Here is a 20,166-nt window from a genome sequence, read left to right on the forward strand (position 1 = left end):
GTTGAATTTTTCAGGTCACGGCAAGGTCATCCTAGGTCACGGAAATATTATATTTAATTGGTCACGTGACGCATGTTTTATGGTCCACTTAGGCCAGATTGCGAAATCAGTGTCGTCTGTGTCATATCAGGCCATTTTCAGCTGAAAAAGCTGAGGTCAGGTCATTTTCAGGTCAAAAAGGTCAAATTTTCAAGTTGAAATTTTCAACAGAAAAGGTATCTATCAGATGCAGTTTGAGCTCAGAAACACGATGGTGCTATTTATTTTGGTGTACGATGTCAAAAACGTGCTAAAAATTGATTTGAAAATTTGATAATGACGGATATTTTTACTATAAAGCATATAACTTGGCTATTTTGTAGGATATCGGGCTAAAACGTCCTAGAGTAGGTCACTGGTATGTGTTTTATCACAAATGTATCGGTTTTTCCGAAAAAGCAAAAACTGTCTTAAAAATTACCAATCTAAAATTTTTGATAGTTCATATGTATAATTTTCAAAATTATCGAAATTTTAAAAATCAGAGATAGCAGTTTGATAGTCCAATGTGTTTTGAGTCATTCTATGCAAAGAAATCGGATCTATCTTAAAAACTGAGCTCTTGAAAGCGATTGCCGTAGTTCAATGTTTTGCATCAAAACCGGACGGACATGACGTCACTCTGACGTCATTTGCGGCCGACCTATGGTAGCTAGAAAGTTTTTATTCGGACACAAGGTGTCAAATCGATGCAGGCAAAGGTCCTGAAAGTTTCGTGTTGACACGTCCAGCGGTTTTGAAGATATTGCAGAAAAACGAGAGGGGGGCTATAAATAGCCCCCCCCTCCCAGTGGGGCGCGGGTTAACACAATGTAGTTAGATACACATTTGGGATTATATTCTTCCAAGCTTTATGCAAATACGTTCACGTTCAGCTCAGTGTTGCACCTCGACGTGCCTCCTACCGTTTTTCATCGCTTTATCGAGGCGCTCGCGGTACGCCAGCGCTGCTTTCTAGCGCATCTCGACGGTGATCTCTGCAAAGGCGGCTCGGAGCCGACCTTGGAACTCCGGAATGTTCGCCGGCCGCGTTACGTATACCTACGACTTCACAAACCACAACATGAAAAATTCACACGTGGTGAGGTTGGGCTTCGCCTAAAGTGCCCTGACCATCGCACTCGCCCGACCTCACCACGCGTGTGAATTTTTTTCACGTGGGGGCTTGTGAAGTCGAAGGTATAGGTACGTAACGCGGCCGGCGAACCTTCCGGTGTTGAAAGGTCGGATCAGAGCCGCCTTTGCAAAGATCACCGTCGAAATGCGCAAGAAAGCAGCGTTTGCGTACCGCGAGCGCCTCGAGAAAGTGATGAAAACGATAGGGGTCACGTCGAGGTGAACAACTGAGCTGAACGTGAATGCATTTGTCTAAGACTTGGATGAATATCATTCCAATTGTGTATCTACGCTGTGTGAAAATAGTATCTAATTCGGTTAAGAATGATGGAAGTCATTAAAGCCTCAAATCGGGTGTTTTGCGTGCGCCACCCTGTACTTTGTACTCTTGGCCCTTGAACATGAAAAACTTTGAAACATGAAACGCACGCAGACTACGCAGTATACACTCTTCGTGTGTGGGTCAGTGATAAATCTGAGCTTCCGAGTTCCGGCATGACATTTAGGGTGGCGTACCGCAATTGCCAGTATACTCGCACGCGCATCTTGCACTCTACTCAGCCAGGGAGCACACTATTTTCTGCGATGCTTTACTTAGTGAAATATTGATGATAATTATAGTTCGTTTTTCTTAAGTTCGACCCTCACTGTAAACGTCTCTTTGAACACAGCACGAAAATTGCTGGCTGGATTACTGAGAAAACTGGTTGGCGCACATTGATTTCACAGGTGATCAACTGTATCAAAATTATTTATATCTGGCTCCTACTTCCCAGACTTGTAGCTCGTATTTGCCCATGTTTACAACCACACAAAGATGGACGACTTCTCAGGAATTATAACTTAACTAATTGATAAATCCTGCGGCGCTTAAAGGGACCCTCCCACCTTAACATTAGATTTGAGTTGAGATAGCCAAAATGGGGTCTCTGGCTCACAACTACCGGTTTCGGCACTCACAACATCGAGAAATGCCTGAAATCGGAAATATTGAATTTCAAAATTGCAGCATTTTGATTCAGAGGGGCTAATGCATAGGAATACCCCTCTGAATGTGTGACGTCAGCGCAGATATCTAACGATTTTTAAATGTTTGATTAAAACGTTTTGTAGCACGCGGTGGTATATGCTGCTTTGCGCGCAACAAGTGCCGCACTTTCAGCTGCCAAACTATTGCTTCCAAATAAAGTCGCTAGGAACCAGCCCCCGTTCACGAGCTCCAGAATCCCTTTACCGTGACGTCACCACGGCGGCAGAATCTCCCTTCACCCATAGGCATGCATGCAAATTTCATCATCTTTCGGGCGAGCTGGAGATAAAATCAAGGCTTATATGTCATCAAAAGATGTACCAATGTAACAATGAATTCGCCTCATTACGATAAATGGGACTGAAACTAAAAAAGTAGGACTATATCGAGCAAAAATTAGCAATTCAAATGACCCATTCATTTGAATATGAAGGATTTCCTCTGATTACGTTACCACGGCGCCTTTATTTCCCTAGTGAACCAACCTGAGTAGTAAAGGAATCTTGGCTAGGAACAGCGGAGATCCCAAAAAGTAAACAAAAGTAAAAGTCGAATATCTTGAAAACCGGTGAATATTTTTCAGTGAAATTTAGTAGATATTCATTTTCGCTCTTTCTGAACCGAGCGACATCACTTTCATGCCAATTCATAATTTCTTTTGAAGGTGGGAAGGGAGGGTCCCCTTAACATAACGGTACATCATCAGTGTTCACAACCTATTTTGAAAATATTATTCATACCTCTAATTCAATGTGCGCTAACCAGTTTTCTAAGTAGTTCAGCTAGCAATTCTCGTGCTGTGTTCAAACAGATGTTTACAGTGAGGGTCGAACTTAAGAAAAACGAACTATAGGGCTTTCTTGTAGAGCACCTCGAATAGGTACACATATGCTTGCATGGTCCACGGAACGGAAGACAAAACATGGGGGCATGGGCTGCAAGGATTGTGGCAACTTCACCGACCTTTGACTTTGACAGCTTAAAGTGGCCCAGTGCTCCCTGAACGCTGAGGCGGGACGACTGAAGAAGTGAACACTCACGGAGCTCTGCTCGTTCTTGAGATCGCCCAGCGTCCGTAGGCGAGTAGCGCCACCAGTTCGTCACCTGTGAGGAGGGAAATAAAGTAGGTAACTAGCAGTGATAGATTTCCCGACAAAGCGGAGCCCGGAGGATAAAAATCTGTGTGGGGTTACTTACTACCGTTGAAGCCTCAGCCCCTTGGGACCCGTCAGGAGCGCGGCTCGCTGCCCTCCCGTGGTGCAGCTGAGATATAAATTGACTGCATGTATTCACCGGTTCAGGATGCAATACGTAGATTTACTTTTACTGTTGAGTAAAGATACATCAGACATGTGTATACGGATAGAATCAAAATGACAAATCAGGTAAAGTTTAATTATAATTACGCATCTTTAAGTCATGAATGAATATAGTGTGCTAATTTCGCCGGGATCAGAGAGAGGCCAAAATGCCAACGCTTGTAGCTGGTCTGTGAAGACTAAGAGGGACATATATAAAGTAACCAATGACCCCGCAACCACCGTTCCCCCCACGCTACTCACACACTTGCTGGATGTTCTTGACGACTCTTTCCTTTAACTCATTTGGCTCCTCACTAGTCCCCATAATCAGGGGTCAGGTCGTGCCACGACTGAAATGGAAGGAAAACAAATATTGTTAGACGTGCTAGACGCATGTTAGCATGTTGGACGTCTGATATAGTAGGTAATACCCCTATAGCCTTTTAGGCACAATGCAGTCAATGATGGAATAATAATAAATACCAGAAAAAAATGTTCCCGCTTGAATCGATAAGAAGTATGACTGTTAATGAAAATATTGAAAACCTTAAAACACCTTACCTAGTCAGGGACTTAGCCAAGGGGGGGGGGTCACAGGGACCATGGTCCCCCTGATGGCCAAACATAAAATGAAATAAAGTAAAAAAAAATCAGCTGCACCACACACCCCGAAAATAGTGGGCGAAATCCGAAGTTTTCCTTTTTTGGAGGGGGTATAGGTACGACACCAGGCCGCGACCTGTGGCCCAACCTGAGCAAAATCCTGACTACGTGCCTGTACCTAGTCTTGCATAATTTTTATTAACCCGCGCCCCGTAGGAGGGGGATGGGGGTGGGGGCGAAACGGCCCCTCCCTGTCTTTTTCCGTGAATATCTCCTAAACGACTGCAGATATCGTCATCAAACTTTCAGAACCCCTCCGAACATCAATTTTACACATTGTGATCATTTTTTCAAAGGCTACGATAGGTTGGCCACAAATGACGTCAGAATGACGTCATTTTCTGTCATTTTCGACAAAAAAAAACAAAAAAAAATCGCCGGAAGAGCTGTCAGGCCTACAGCTTTGAAGATACAGAAAAATGTTTAATGCATAGAAGGTATAGAATTACCAGGGCTATCAATCTGTCATCTCAGATTTTCGTAACTTTTGGTTTTTGACCCCCAAAATCCAAAAAGTTATTTTTTGGATATAATAACAAAAAATCCCAAAAAATTTCCGGATTGAAAAAACGGAATTTGTATGATAGTCCCTACTATCTTCCATCCACACACCAAATTTGAGATCGATACCTCTTTTTTGGCCAAGTTGTAGAGAGAAAACTTCAAAATTGATGAGGTCATATTTTCAAACTCAATTTTTAGTAATTCTAGATCACGTAGCTCAATACAAAGACCACCATTAGACTCCCCGTGACGAGTTGCATCGAATCATTACTCATTTTATGCAAAATATCAACTTTGAAACTTGACCTAATTTGACCTGACCTTGACCTGACCTTTCCCAGAACATAACCTAAAATGGCCCCAAAGGTTGCCTAATCCACACAATCACATTTGTCATGTAAAATGGACCATGAAACATGTATCAAACGACACTTTCATATCGTGGCCCTCAGTGACCTGACCTCTATGACCTGACCTAGTATCAGTGACCTCTAATAGCAAAATGTGTTCGACAGACAATTATCCATCCATGATTTTTAATAACATGCCTTTTACTCTATTTTACAATACATTTCTTGGAATGCCTGTAAGTGGTAAAAATGCGACATTTGACCTGACCTGTGACGTCATCGGTTGGACCGAGGTCAATGAAATTAAGTCACAAGGTACTTCCTTGGTGGGGCTTTCGAACACCGTTTGAATTTTGAAAATCGGCCGGTGACTTTCCGAGATCTTAGGGGGGGGGGGGGGCTACGGGTGGCAGGGTTCGCTGATAGCCCTACGGGGCGCGGGTTAATGATTGACAATTGTGATGCAGCTTCAAATCGGTCATGGTCTTCACGCAGACTGAATGGGATCTTGCATATGTGCGCATCATAACCAATGCGGCAACATCCTTCACCTTGCCTATACCTAGCCAAAAGATACATTTAAAGCCTTACCTTTGTTGTTCACTGCTTGCCGCAGTTTTGGTCGTCTAGCAGACACTGCATGCTTCGCCGCACCGGAGGCCTCGCTTCACGATATATGCAGTATGCACGGTGTATAGGGAACTGCCGCGCTTCATCCACGCCACCCCACGCTTCACAGTTCACCATGCAAATGGCGATTCAAAATGGCGGTTAAAATGGCCACGTGGAACACTGTTGTAAAATAACGCTCCAAGCTGTAAAAATATATCCTTGAAGAGTGAAATAACCATGTAGCATAAAACCACACCTAACAATCCATCGCTCATCAAGCCCACGGTGTAAATTTACTCCATTTAGGTTTTGCGGTAATCAGCTGAGCCACGCTAGTGTAAATTTATGCTACCAACTAGCCATTTATTATCCGCATGAGATTCAAACTACCCTTGGGTAATAATTTTACTACCAAAAGGCTGAGGTGTAAAAACATAAGAACATGAAATTACACCATAGTTGCAAGAAAAGCCTAAAGTACTGTATAAATTACACCTAAGTTGAGTAAAAATGCACCTAGTCATCTTTTTACTCTGAATTTTCGGTTAAAGGTGGTACAATTAGTCTAGAAAGTGGTGTAAAGTGGTTACAAATATCACCCAAAAATACCACCAAGGTGTACTTTTCTTTCAGTGTACCTGAAGACATGGTGATATTTGTCACGGAGGGTGGTGGGTGGGCCTGCGCCGCTCCGGGTGTCAGACCACGATACACACAGCCGCAAATAAGCCCTGCACATGGATGGAACTGCGCAATACATATATTCTTGGCAAGCAAGCACGCACACTCACACCCACACACACACACACACACACACAGACACACCCCCACCCACACCCACATACACCCACACACACTCACACACACCCACACACCTACAATCACACCCATACACATACTCTCACACGTTCACTCAATGAGAAACGCCTGTCTTGTATGACGAGCCCGCCCGCCCCTAACCCAACCCGGCTAACCGGAGGCCGGCTCTATAAAGGGTCGGCCGGCCGGCCGGGCGCGCGGCTCGCCACCCTATCACGGTGACGGGTCGCGGGCCCGGCCGGCGGCCTGGGGCATCGCCCCATCGGCGTCGGATAGGCGTGTAATGCGCGGGGCGATGCGGGGCGGGACGGGATCCCTCGGTGCTACCACCATATGTTTGAACCTTTGTTGCGCTAGCACTGTACATGAGTGACAGGATGATACATGAATGAATTATGTGTGTGTAATGCGCAATGCCTACACTAGCACAGTACATGAGTGACAAGAAGACACATCAGTGAATTATGTGTATGTAATACGCATGCCTATTACATGAATGACAGGATGGTACATGAATAAGTTGTACGTATTTATTGCGCATGCCTATACATGAACGAAATAAACGTGGAAAAAAAAAAAACATCACGTGACCTCTTTTAAGCAAAATGTATATAATTCAAGGATGTTATTACACGATTGCTGCCTAAAACATCATAAATAATACGCTTGTAACATTTATTGCTTCTGTTTAAGTCATGACATTGCAAAACGCAAAGTTTATCATGGCAGTCACGTGACCAAAGGTATAGCAGGGGTTGGGACAAGCACTCAAAGGATTTCAAGTTTTTTAATTAAATTATATAAGTTTCATGATGAAATTGAAAGAATGTATTTTTTCCTAATGAAATACAAATTTTCGTATGTAAAATATTTTCGTTATGGGCGAAATTCTCCATATAAGAAATGTCAGTGACGTCACCTGGGCTTTACTCAAAACATCCGACCAACATCCGACCTACCTGTTTCTTATAGGTATCTTGCATAGGTATAGGTATCTTGCAGAGTTTTTATATACCTTGGTATCTTGGTTAGGCTGCCGTGGGAGATCAAGATTGGTTTGCATAGGTCAAGATATTTAGAGGAAATAATTTTTTTTTTCGTTAGCTCACTCTGCATATTGATTAATGATATCAATATCACGTTAAAATTTTTGACGATTCAAATATAGCCAAAGTACCTATCTACTTCCCCTGAACTGTGGACAGTTTCTATTTACAGGCAAGGCTGACTGAGGAAGATTTAATTAATTCGATCAATTCAATCAAAGGGTAGTTATCATGAGTGTACCTGAGCCTGAGGTGGGTCAAGTCATAGTGGTGGTTGAAGCTCCTTCATCTTCAGCTGATCAGGAAACCACAACAAGAAACACTCTGGTCAAGCCAACTGCAATGAAAAAAAGTGCAGAATGTAATAAAAACAAGCGCAAGACAATAGTATGGGAGCGCCTGGAAAAACTTCCTTCAGCAAAGGCCTTTCAGCAGTGGTTAACAAAACAGGGTAAGCTTGATGAATTAAGCAGCTTATTAGTCTTCCTGTTGTGTCAGACTCATTGATTTTATTCACTTTTTATGAATTTTGAATTTTTTCAATGATTTGCTGAATGACTAGACTAAAAGAAACTTCAATTTGATTTTTAATGTCTTAATTGTATGCCCTGATCATTGATGTCACATATCTTTATCACAGTCGGTATTATTCCTGTGAGCTTGGTGCCTATTATGATATAATGTATGGTGCTGCTGATATTGGTATACATGATACAATGCATATTTCTGGACCATTTTCAGCGGCCGCAGGCAGGAAGTACCGCAAGAAGAGGTCAAGAATTACTGGGCGGGGATTTACGGATTTCTACAGCTGTTCAGGCGTTGGATGCCCAGTGCAGCTGGAGGTTTTGTTTATTGACAGCTCAGAGGATGTCATCGTCTCATACAATGGGGAAACGCACAGCCATGGCACAAAACCCCACTCTGGCTGGGGCCTGCCTGACAAGGTCAAAGAGGTATGACCAGGCAATGGTTGAACAAGACATGCTAATGATTGTACCTTAAGTTAAAAATGTTATTAAGATTATTTGATTTGATGGATTTACCCTATAAAGCATTGAAGGATACTAGGTTATTCCCAATTATACTCGTTTTGTGTGATTTGGTCAAGCAAGGATGCAGAGGCCAGGCCTCAATTTTGAAAATAAATCTGAGGCGATTTTTTCTGTACCACACAGGAGGTGCAGCGGCTGTTTCAGGCAGGCATTACGAACGTCCCCGAGATCGACTCCCGCCTTCAGAAGCTCGGCCACACTGAATACACTGTGAAGCAGCTGAGTAGTTACACGATTCGCCTGAGGCGCCTGTCCCGCGACCAGGAGGTCACCCAGGAGTACTCGCCGTTCAGCGTGTGGGCCGGCGGCGACCGGTAACTGACCAACGACCGGCGGCGTCCGGGGGGGGGGGTAACCGACCGGTAGCCGACCGGTAACCGATCGACGGCGGCGGGGTGGCGACCGGTAACCGACAGGCGACCGAGTGGGGGCGACCGGTCGACGACTGGGGGGGGGGAGAGACTGAGCCAGGGCGCCTGTTACTAGCGACTGAATACGAGCATTGAACTAGACGAGACCAGACAGACTGGACTAGCCGCGTTGTAAATTGACTGTGTGTTTATCGGCCCTCAGCTGCTTACGAAGCTCATATGGAGGCTGATACATTCCGTCGACTGTGTTTATTTAGTAGGCTACGAGATATCTATGAAAAACGTTTGTATGATGCGTGAAGTACCTGATCCCTTTTCTGGATATTGTGTTGATCTTTTGTTTTTATTGCTTCTACTGTGGTAGTTCGTCTCAGGAATATCCGTGCAGGAAGCACACCTCACTAAGCACCCTTCCCCGTACTGAGTTATTTCTCTGTGTTCCCCAGGTCCTCCCAGGAGGAGTCTCGGGTGGCGGAGTCGGAGGACCGGGGGGACTTCTCGCCCTCGGCGGCCGACCACCAGGACGTCGAGTTGTCCGACTACTCGGCGCCACCCTCGCCGCCGCGCCGATCAGCGACCCAGGGCGCCGGCACTCGCGGATCCCGCCGACCACGGCCAGTCATGGACGGTGAGACCCCGACCGCCCAGCTCGCTCTGGTGACGGAAGCGGATGGTGGTATCGCCAAGAGGCGCACATTGACGCTGATAGGGTAGCAGTGATAGAGTTGAGGGTGGGGCATGATATCACAGCGTGTTTTTTATAATTATGCAGCATGTCTTCAGTTATAAATATTATCATTGAACGCGATACTGCACTTAAACCACAGTGAGTATAGAACATTTGACAACTCTGGCTGACCAAGAGAAGTTTATTTTTTATTTGATAGTCACGCGATATGAGACGCCATACGGGTGACCACGGGTGACTGATGAGGACAGGAGGAATGGACAATGCCAGACCACTGTAGTTTATTGTACTGGGTCTACTTAATCTAACTAGCTTATTTTATCATGTCGATAATATGGTTATTAATTGAACGATGTGAATGGACCACATCCCTTTTTTATAATAGGCAGTGCCATTATCAGTCAATCTTCCAGGCTGAAAACCCCAGACATGTAACAAGGAAAATATCGAACGCTCTACTGTCATAACTCTTAACTCATCACTTCCATCCGTTGCCGGCATTCGGCCAACCACGCTCCAAGCGTGGGCCATTTGTCACTCCCCGTCATATCAAAAACGTCTTTGCTCGAACCGTCACTGTTGTGCGGTGTTCTGACGTCTGCCCGTGCGCTGTCCCTCTGTGCCGCTGCAGAGGGCACCGTTCGCCGCCTGGTGGACGCCAGTCTGGCGGCCCGCAGCCACTCGTACAGTCCGTACAGCCAGTTCCCGGTGGGTGCCGCGCTGCTCTGCGCCGACGGCCGCATCGTCACCGGCTGCAACGTGGAGAACGCTTCGTTCGGGCTGACCAACTGCGCGGAGCGGACGGCCGTCTACAAGGCCGTGTCAGAGGGCCAGCGCCAGTTCTCCGCCGTCGCCATCGCCGCCGAGATGGGCGACAAGTTCGTCGGACCGTGCGGCGCCTGTAGACAGGTGCGAATATGGGCAAATGGTTGTGTGTGTGGGGGGGGGGGGGTCCCCCAAATCCCCATCCGGTGATTTGCTCTCGGAATGCTTTGGGGACCGAGTGGGGAGGGTAGTGATTTATCGGACAGTGTCTGCACGCTGCAGCTATATGACCAGACTGTTATATTAGTGAAGTAATCCTGGGTCTGTTCATCACGTTGGTAAGTGGCCTTTCGTCTCGTTCCCTGTGGCTGCTTGATATCTATCGCATGGAGTCCACTGTCCATGTCCTCCAAGTTGAGCTGGCAGGCAGGTGAGACGGACTCGAATCTGTATCGAGTCAGTTATTCCTCTCCCACACAGCGGACCTTTCCATTTATCACAGGTTCTCGCCGAGTTCAACGCCGAAATGCCAGTGATCCTGGCCAAACCCAACGGCGACATCTCCCGCACCAACATGAGGGACCTGCTGCCGATGGCCTTCCTGCCGGAGGAGGTCACCTTCAAGAAGGACTGAGCCGATGGCCTTCCTGCCGGAGGAGGTCACCTTCAAAAAGGACTGAGCCGATGGCCTTCCTGCCGGAGGAGGTCACCTTCAAAAAGGACTGAGCCGATGGCCTTCCTGCCGGAGGAGGTCACCTTCAAGAAGGACTGAGCCGATGGCCTTCCTGCCGGAGGAGGTCACCTTCAAGAAGGACTGAGCCGATGGCCTTCCTGCCGGAGGAGGTCACCTTCAAGAAGGACTGAGCCGATGGCCTTCCTGCCGGAGGAGGTCACCTTCAAGAAGGACTGAGCCGATGGCCTTCCTGCCGGAGGAGGTCACCTTCAAGAAGGACTGAGCCGATGGCCTTCCTGCCGGAGGAGGTCACCTTCAAAAAGGACTGAGCCGATGGCCTTCCTGCCGGAGGAGGTCACCTTCAAGAAGGACTGAGCGCCGCCCCATCCATTCGGGTACCAATGTCTGTCGCCCCAGCTGGGATGGAACTCTATATGAACTGAGTGTTTACGGTGGGGTTTTGGACCGCCGCAACAGCCATCACTGCCGGGGAATGGCCACTCGGTACACAGCCATCAGCCGGCCGTGGTTGCTGACGGCGGCCACGTTTGTAGCAGAGGCAGTAGAAATGTGTTGGAATCTAGATGCTGGGTTTGAGGGAGGGAGGGAGGGAGGGGAGGGGGGACACCGCCTGCCAGGGATGACCTATAACCATTTATTTGTATTGACGTTTTTTTTTTTGTTCGCCGCGTTGTTTAGCAATTACAGCTGAGCACGCCTTAGGCTCCGCCTAGACCGCTGAATATACCTGACCGCTTGTTTTTACAATATTGGAGTGTGACTAGAGTGCTGACGTCCGGGGCCAAGAGTTACTTTTTTAATGCTGCCTCTTACTTTTTAAATCTGCCAAACATACCAGAACTGAAAAATGATGATATTTCTGGGTGGATTGCGTGTTGTTTTTAAGGGTTCAAAATCGCTACTATCTTAGGATGTTCTATTGTATGTATCTCTATCCTTCAAACATTGTAAGTTGTAACTGCGCCGTACGTTGTAAGTTGTAATATCCGCCGTGCGACACTCCCTTCCACGGTCAATCCACGGTCAGCGCAGGAAGTGTATTCTCCGCCGCTGGGAGTGCGCCCTCCCACACTCTGACACGCGCTCCCACTCGCCCAATCACTCTGTCCGCCGCTCCCATACACACATACATACACTCTACGACGGACCACTCCGTCAGACGCCACATAGACGGTACAAAAGTGTCGCCCACCCCGCCCAATGTGTCCAGTGTCAGTGTCTGAAAGTCGGTCGACGTCTGTGCGTCAGTCTGTCCGCGTCTGACTGTGATCCCTGTCGTCGCACGCAGCCGCGGGCCAACCTGCCGGGCGGACCTAGGCCTCCTAAGCGGACGTCCCCGCCAACGGGGCGAGGGCGTCCGCTCTGTATACTAAATGCCGCCGCAGCAGGGGCGGGCACTGCCCACCGGCCCCACACGCACACACCGACCGCATATAGAAAATAATACAAACGAGCCGCGCGCCGGCGCTGGTGGCGAGCCGCAGTCTGGGTTCAGCCAGTCACCCGCGGTGCCGCCGGGCCGGGGCGCGCGGCGCTCCACTCTCACTGGCGGACGTCCGAGTCGCGCGCGGCGCGCGGCGGAGCCTTCCTCGCCGAGCAGTCACCCGCGCTCCTCCGCAGCCGTTCATAAATAATGCACTGGTACACGCCGCGGACGGGCGGACGGGCGGGCTACTGGCCGCCCGGTGAGGTCGCCGCACTCCGCTCCGTGTTGAACTTCTCCACCTGACGGCAGGGCGGGAGGCGGGTGTCACCACTCACACACGGGGTGGTATGGTATGGTGTCACAGAGGGCAACGTGTGACACCGGCGGTACGTGTCACACAATGACCTAATGAGACCGGGCAGGCAGGATGGAAAGGGTCTCGCACGGGGCGCTACGCTGTAACATGGGGCGATACAATGTCCCACGGACCGGACAGAGTAGCAGTGCCGCAGTGACAAGAGGCCGGGCGAGACCTGAATGCGTCACACGGGGCGGATGACAAAAATGATGACGATTTGTTTCAAAGGGCACAAGCACTACAGGCCATCAGCGCTTATGAGAACACCACGAGGACGGGGCGGGGCGGCGGCACAGGGGAAGGGGCGTTACGGTATCAGAAGGGGAGATGCGGCGACACAAGGACGGGGCGGGGCGGCGGCACAGGGGGAAGGGGCGTTACGGTATCACAAGGGCAGATGCGATGCGACGACACCACAGCGACAGGGCTAGAATGGAAGCAATCATAGTTAGAGCCGTCAAGGAACGGCACTCGAAAAAAACTCCATTCCAATATAACGATACCTAAAAAAAATCAAAGACAAAGTAGCATGCAGAGCTGATAAAATTAGGAAACGTGAAGCATCTAAGCTTTACATGTTATCAACCAAGCTTGACCTTGTTTGGGTGCCTCCACATAAACGGCACATCTACCGAACTGGCGCTGAGCAACAAACGACCACAAGAAACATGGAAATAAGAGCTTAACTATAAACTCCGGCGAGCAAAGAATCTAGTCCACACAGCGCCGTACCACGACGGTGACAAATCGGGCCACTCACGATTTTCGAGACGTATTTGTACGCCTGGCTGTCGGGCTGACCGTCCATGTTGGCCGTCTTATAGGGCGCCCGGATGGTGACTTGGTTCATGACGACGATATCGGTGCCACTCCACTGGATCTCTTCCAGCCTGAGCGAAAACGGATGAGGTCGAAGGCGGGTCAGCGGTAAAGTGGGCAACCAATGCCACAGTAACGGTTTGCAGGCAGCAGTTACGCTTATTACGTAACAGCAGTAAACTGACGAACACGGCGTATGCATTATAAAACAAAGTCACTAGCGCATAAATAAGAGAAGAAAGCACAAATACCATAGCTTACGCCAGCCCGCGCCCGCGTTACGCATTGGAAAAATGTCACTGAGGAAACGCAATGGAGCTTGTCTGACGGCAGGGTGAAGGGAAAAATCGCAGCGGTGGCGGTACGTACGTTTTGGCGATGTGAGCAAAGAGGTCGCGTCCCTCGTCGGACACGTTGGCCTTGATAGCGGCCACCAGGCGTCGCTTCTTCTCCAGTTCAGCCTCCTTCCTGGCCGAGAGCTGCGGGCCAGACCATGCACAGTGTCAGCCAATCAGGTGGTCAGACAGGGACTCAGTACTGGAGTTCTCGCAGGGTCCCTGTCCCAGAGAGTGGAACTGGCTGAGTCAGTCCCTTGTGGCTCTTAGCTTAGGCTAGGTAGTGAGGCTGTCTTATGTTTAGCAAAACAGTTTCACTGCCATAAATAGACCTTGCATCAAGTTCTTTTCAGATTGAGTGAGGATAAACCAAAATAATATGATATCTGATCCTAATAACTAACAAGAATAATGACAACAGAAAGAGCAACAACATTGTCAGCAATGCAAAGGGTGACTTTTCTGAAAAGTCAAAGGACACAAAACACCCAAACATCAAGTCACTTAACCAGTTAAACTCCAGCACCATCACATGTTCTAGCATCATTGCAGCCCTCACCATGTTAGTGTCCAGCTTCTGAAGTGTCACTTCTGCCGGCGAGTTCACCTCCCTGATGATTTTCAGGTCTTCAACCTTGTTCAGGTTCAGGAATGTGATGTCACATTGTGTGGGGTGAACTATGGTGGGTGGGCGCTCTGTGAACTCTGAGTCAAGGAGCATAGCCAACACATTCTTCACATGTCACCACAATGTTAATAGTTGGCTTCTTTTGAATCATATGTAACATGATCAGTTATAAATTTGTTTAAAAAAAAAAAAAAACAGAAAGTGAGACTTGTTTATGTTGAATTTAATATACCTAATAAAAATCTATTCCACACAATTCATGACAGGTACCTGAATAATAAAGCATGCAGCACTCACATCGCCAAGAAAAGCATGGAACACAATCAAAGGAAGCACAATTGTTAACCTTATAACAGGCAATAACATTTCACTTTCAAACCCAGGATTTATACAACAGATATGCAACATAGAAAGACACTGGTGGTGCATTTTTAATAGTTAGGTGATGCCTAACAAAGTAAGGAACTTCATGCTTTAAAGGAAATAGTTCACTTTTTAACATGGGTTTTGAACTGGAATAGCAGTTCCGTAGCTTGGGCTGAGACGAGCATAAATCAGGAGCTTTTACAGCCCAACGATCACCCTAGGCAAAGATATTCTATTTCTCGTCCCGAAAAAGGTGTCTTGCGTTGAGGATGTGTGCCTTGCATATATTTCCATCCAGTATGAAAAGAGCATGGGTCCCGAAAATTCTTCAGAAAGTAGAGAAATTATCTACGAGAACTCTAGAGAAATTCTCGTACTGATCAATTAGGACATTCAGGGGAACATTATCAGATCGAGCAGATCGCTAAAATGCCGGTGGCTGCGATAATTTCTCTGTTTCTGAAGAATTTTCGGGACCCATGCTCTTTTCATACTGGATCGCGTGTGCCTTACAGAAACTGAAAAGTTCTTCCTATATCAAAATAAAGAAAATAATCTTTTGTTATAAAAAGGTTTTATTTTCTTTGCTGATTATTTTGAACATAAAAAATCATAAATCCGTTGCAAAAAAAAATAATTTCGTGAAAGTGAACTATTTCCTTTAACCACTTTTAGGCAAAAGCTTGTAATTGCAGCTAATTAAAGGGACCCTCCCACCTTAACATTAGTTTTAAGTTGAGATAGCCAAATTGGTGGCCATGGCCTGAAAATACCGGTTTGGGCATTCACAACATCGAAAAATGCTTTAATTCGGAGATATGGAATTTCAAACTTGCAGTTTTCGGATTCTAAGGGGCTAATGCATTGGTATGCCCCCTTAGAATTTGTGACGTCAGCGGAGATCTAACGATTTTTAAATCTTTTACTAAAACGTTTGGCAGCACGCGGTGGTATATGCTACTTTGCGCGCAACAAATGCCGCACTTTCAAATAAAGTCGCTAGGAACAGCGGAGATCTCAAAAAGTAAACAAAAGTAAAAGTCTAATATCTTGAAAACCGGTGAATATTTTTCGATGAAATTTGGTAGATATTCATTTTTGCTCTTTCTGAACCGAGCGACATCATTTTCATGCCAGTTCATTAATTTTTTTGAAGGTGGGAGGGTCCCTTTAATAGCTAGAAAAATGCTTGCTTGAATTTCCAAAATGCACCCAGTCAATATGACATCACAGAGGACTGAGGAGGTAAGTAATATTTATTTGGCAAGATAAAAAAGCTTTTCTGTGGGTAATAAGTCATGAAATTCTGCTTCCCAGAAAAATGTTTAGCACCCAACATCATCTTTTTTATTGACTCCAGTTGGGTTAAAGGTAGTGTGCCAGCTTTCTTGGACCGTATGGAGTTAATGGCCCAGATAAGGAGAACCGGATTTTTAGAACTTATCCATACCTTCAAAACTCATGGAAACGTCTTAAATTCTTCAAATTTTGAGTACCCCAGTGCGAAATTCGCCCCGACGGGTTGTCGGTCGTACCCCAACCACATTTCACACCACTATGAACAATAAATGCACACACTGAAATCGCTATTACCGATATGCTCATCCAATCAAGTTTCGATAAACCCGTTCATCATCAGCTCCTGCGGTTTCGAACACGCCTGTTAGTTGGCTTCTGATGCTCGTCGAGGTCGGAATTTCCAAATACGCGTGGTGCGTCGGGCCGCGCGCTCTGACTTCGGCCAAGAAAAATGCGTCAGCTGATCATTGTCATTTCTGCCACTTACGTGTGGTGAAATGGGGTCATAACTTATAAGACGGCTTTTTCATATCAATTATTTTACATAAAATCATATTTCAAACCATAAATAATGTTCGACAGCCAAATAAAAGAAACAATACCAATACGGGCTTACAGTTTAAGGCTCGACATTGTGTTGTCTACGATTAGACAGCTGATAACTCATTCCCGTACGTCGTATGGTCGTAACACTATAATGACCTTTGCTTATTGTCACAAGTGCGCCGCATTCGCGATTGTTGCCCGACGCCTGTTTGCAGGTGAGCCCACTACAGTTGTTATACATATCTAAAAACCGATAAACTTTTAGGCGAAAAAGGCACTATTCCAGGCCCATTTTTGATTTTTTTTTGCGATATTAGGTAAAAACAGAAGCTTCTTATCCTAGGAAAAATAAAATGGGAAATCTTTCAAAGGTGGCACACTACCTTTAAAGGAATGTCAATCCTCATTATTGAATAAATGAAATAGTAAGAAGCATTATGATCATGTTATCGTACATACCTACCTAATAGAAATGAGAGCATTTATTGTTTTTTGAAGATAAGATAAGCAATGCATAGGTAGGCATTCCATCATTACACAACCCACAGCAGACCCATTTTCCATTGCTCCATGTAGCTCAGAATAAATTTGAACCCAGGAACAAGATTTACCCAGTTTCATTTCCTGGTGTGCAAAAAAGACAGTATGTTAGGTAGGTACCTACATATAATTTTTGATACTTAAAAAAATTATAATTTTACAGCTCTAGACAAAATCATGATGTTTGTAATATGCAACAAATTCTGGAAGGCATGACAAAAGTTATCATTGAGACCACACCACTTTTAGGAAGGTACCGTTGGGTATTTGTCAAGATAAGGTCCGATCTATAACTGTGGTGCTGTTTATAGAAATATGAAACAACCAAAATTTCAGGTTGTAGGTTAAGTTAGGTTAGGATAGGTTGTAGGTTTGTATGTTTGTAGCTTGTTAGGTTGTAGGTTTGTAGCTAAATAGATAAGGTTAGGTCTGGTTTGCTTGTTTTTTCTTTAATTTGCAAGACATGTAAGCATCATTTTTGGGATTCAAGAAATCAAATAATATAAGATTATGAAAAAAAAAATTATCCTTGTAGGTAATCTTCTTGGGAACTTTATCTCAACATTTACCCCAAATTCTTAAGCATATTGTTCAAAACATATCAAATGAAAATGTTTTTCCATACTTAATTGCAACAACAATTTTCCCAATTTGAATAGGTAGGCACCTGACAATTTAATAAGCTGAAATACGTTCACTGTTTTTATATGCAGCAATGACCTTCATTCATGAGGCATTGGCATAATGTAAGCCACAAAGCAGACTGGACAGAAAGCATAATTTCAGCATTTAACTCATAAGCCTATTTGCGAAAGATGAATTTTTCAAAAGAATATAAGCATTTCACGTGCACCAGACAAACGCGGCAAAAACAACGCAGCTAAACACACCTCATCCCAACTAAAAAGGATACTGAGAACCAAAAACTTGGTTTGCCTTTCAAATGCAATAACTTCTCCTGTGATTTCTTCACCAAAACAGCTCTTGCAAGTCACAGTACTCCCAATTCCAATTATATCACACTCATCCGCCATGTTCTCCCTCTCCCACACTTTCTGTCTCCAGTGCATAGAGATGGAAGAGACGCGAACAGCGCGAAAGCGTAAAATACATGTAAAATACTTGGTACTTATATTTGAAAACTTTTCTTAAATTTTCATAAATCGCTTGAAAATTTGTAATTGGGTTATGTAAATAACGGAAACACAATATTTTATTTAAAAATTAGAAATGTGTATGATGGTGCAACTTGTGCTGCTGTCGACTCGGGTTGGTTACCAAGCTCGCGAGAGTAAAATATGCTTCTGAAATCTTTGCCTAGTAAAACAATGGTAGGTTATTCAACAGCAAAGAAATCCATGAAAATCTCAAAACAGTTAAGCATCGAATTCCTCCGAGAAGAAAGTTCTAAGCTAGGTCTTAAGGGTAACAATTTAGCTGTCACTTTCTTGTCTTTACACGTCATTTCTTGTAGTAGCTGCGCCAGTAACGCATCCTACCAATCCTATCAACACATATTTTTTGTTTATAGTCAATTGGATAGCTTGCATTATAAACGCTGTACTTTGTGGTCACTTATTCCAAAAACTGGGGATATGGGTAGTCAAGGGAATGACATCGATGAGCTGTTTGAAGTGAAGAATGCATTTTATTTGGGAAATTATCAACAATGCATCACAGAGGCTCAAAAGCTGAAAGTAAGTGCTCCAGAACAACGCCTTACCAGGGATATATTCCTCTATCGTGCCTACATTGCGCTGAAGAAATTCAGCATCGTCAAAGATGAGATCCATGGTGCCTCTGCTCCAGAACTGCAGGCATTGAAACTGCTTGCAGAATATCTTTCTGGTTCGGCCTCCAAGCGAGATCAAGTTGTGGCTGAGGTGGACAAGAAATTCTCTGGTGATATTGACCCAAACAATGTGGCTCTGTTCCTTGTTGGAGCAACCATTTACGCCAATGAAAACAACCATGAGGCTGCATTAAGGGTGCTTCACCAGGCTTCAGATCTGGAATGTTCAGCCTTGACTCTGCAGATGTACCTGGCGATGGACAGAGTTGACTTGGCGCAGAAGGAACTGAAGGCAATGCAGGAGAAGGATGATGACTCAACTGTGACTCAGCTTGCCCATGCATGGTTCAACATCACTGTTGGTGGAGAGAAGCTGCAGGATGCTTTCTACATCTTCCAGGAGCTGATTGACAAGTCTGTTCCAACTGCACTGCTGCTCAATGGCCAGGCAGCCTGTTTCCTGGGGATGGCCAAGTATGAGGAGGCAGAGTCGGTGCTGCAGAATGCCCTGGACAAGGACAATGACAACCCAGAGACCCTGATCAACCTCATTGTGCTGTCCCAGCACACAGGCAAGCCTCCAGAGGTCGCTGCCAGGTACCTGAGCCAGCTGAAGGACTCCCATGCCAACCATCCCTTCATGAAAGACTACCAGGCTAAGGAGAATGAGTTTGACAGGCTGACCCAGCAGTACTCAATGATGGTGAAGTCATAATCACCCTACACCTGTGCTGTCACCCAAAAAGAATTCCACACCAATTGTTTCAAATGTGCTCTAAGTACTGAATTTCTTCCTAGGCAGTGATATCTGGCTGGTATGGATACCCACATGTCAATGTAAGCACCTGTGTTTTGAAGGAGAACTTCTGTTAAAACGTGTCTGTGCTGGGCTTATAATATACTGTTTATGAGGCGAATGGTTAAATATGGCCCTACTAGGGCCAATGGGATGACAGTGATGATGGCATGTACCTGGTAGAGGCCAAATCCCATAGCTTTACGCA

General features: G+C 45.8%; 3 protein-coding genes and 1 long non-coding RNA gene across 8 annotated transcripts; 2 read left to right on the plus strand and 2 right to left on the minus strand.

The window, feature by feature from the left end:
* Nucleotides 1–3,077: 3,077 nt before the first annotated feature.
* LOC122377960 lies at nt 3,078–6,208 on the minus strand. Its single transcript, XR_006255948.1, has 3 exons — nt 5,595–6,208; nt 3,748–3,836; nt 3,078–3,289 (listed from the first exon to the last, which is right to left on the minus strand). It is a non-coding gene; the product is annotated as an uncharacterized LOC122377960 (long non-coding RNA).
* A 1,147-nt stretch (nt 6,209–7,355) lies between these two features.
* On the plus strand, nt 7,356–11,800 carry LOC122377961. 5 transcript variants are annotated; one of them, XM_043358610.1, is made up of 7 exons: nt 7,356–7,406; nt 7,640–7,931; nt 8,222–8,436; nt 8,659–8,849; nt 9,353–9,534; nt 10,226–10,503; nt 10,862–11,800. In XM_043358610.1, exons 2-7 carry the CDS (start codon nt 7,712–7,714, stop codon nt 10,991–10,993), a joined length of 1,218 nt encoding a protein of 405 aa, XP_043214545.1. In that variant the 5' UTR covers nt 7,356–7,406; nt 7,640–7,711; the 3' UTR covers nt 10,994–11,800. The 5 variants fall into 5 exon arrangements, 4 of the variants coding, with proteins under 4 accessions (XP_043214545.1, XP_043214544.1, XP_043214543.1 ...); XR_006255949.1 differs by lacking the exon at nt 7,356–7,406 and having other exon boundaries at nt 7,435–7,931; nt 10,862–11,340; nt 11,387–11,800; XM_043358609.1 differs by lacking the exon at nt 7,356–7,406 and having other exon boundaries at nt 7,435–7,931; nt 10,862–10,972; nt 11,387–11,800.
* A 271-nt stretch (nt 11,801–12,071) lies between these two features.
* Nucleotides 12,072–18,603, minus strand: LOC122377964 (protein LSM12 homolog). The gene is made up of 5 exons (XM_043358613.1): nt 18,284–18,603; nt 14,551–14,687; nt 14,026–14,135; nt 13,598–13,727; nt 12,072–12,778 (listed from the first exon to the last, which is right to left on the minus strand). The coding sequence occupies exons 1-5, from the start codon at nt 18,438–18,440 to the stop codon at nt 12,725–12,727; spliced, it is 588 nt and encodes a 195-aa protein (XP_043214548.1). The 5' UTR covers nt 18,441–18,603; the 3' UTR covers nt 12,072–12,724.
* LOC122377963 (coatomer subunit epsilon-like) lies at nt 18,603–20,079 on the plus strand. Its single transcript, XM_043358612.1, has one exon. It carries the CDS (start codon nt 18,669–18,671, stop codon nt 19,875–19,877), a length of 1,209 nt encoding a protein of 402 aa, XP_043214547.1. The 5' UTR covers nt 18,603–18,668; the 3' UTR covers nt 19,878–20,079.
* Nucleotides 20,080–20,166: the final 87 nt, after the last annotated feature.

The sequence above is a fragment of the Amphibalanus amphitrite genome, unplaced genomic scaffold, assembly GCF_019059575.1.
Source record: "Amphibalanus amphitrite isolate SeventyFive unplaced genomic scaffold, NRLGWU_Aamphi_draft 000053F_arrow, whole genome shotgun sequence".
Classification (NCBI taxonomy): Eukaryota; Metazoa; Arthropoda; class Thecostraca; order Balanomorpha; family Balanidae; genus Amphibalanus; species Amphibalanus amphitrite.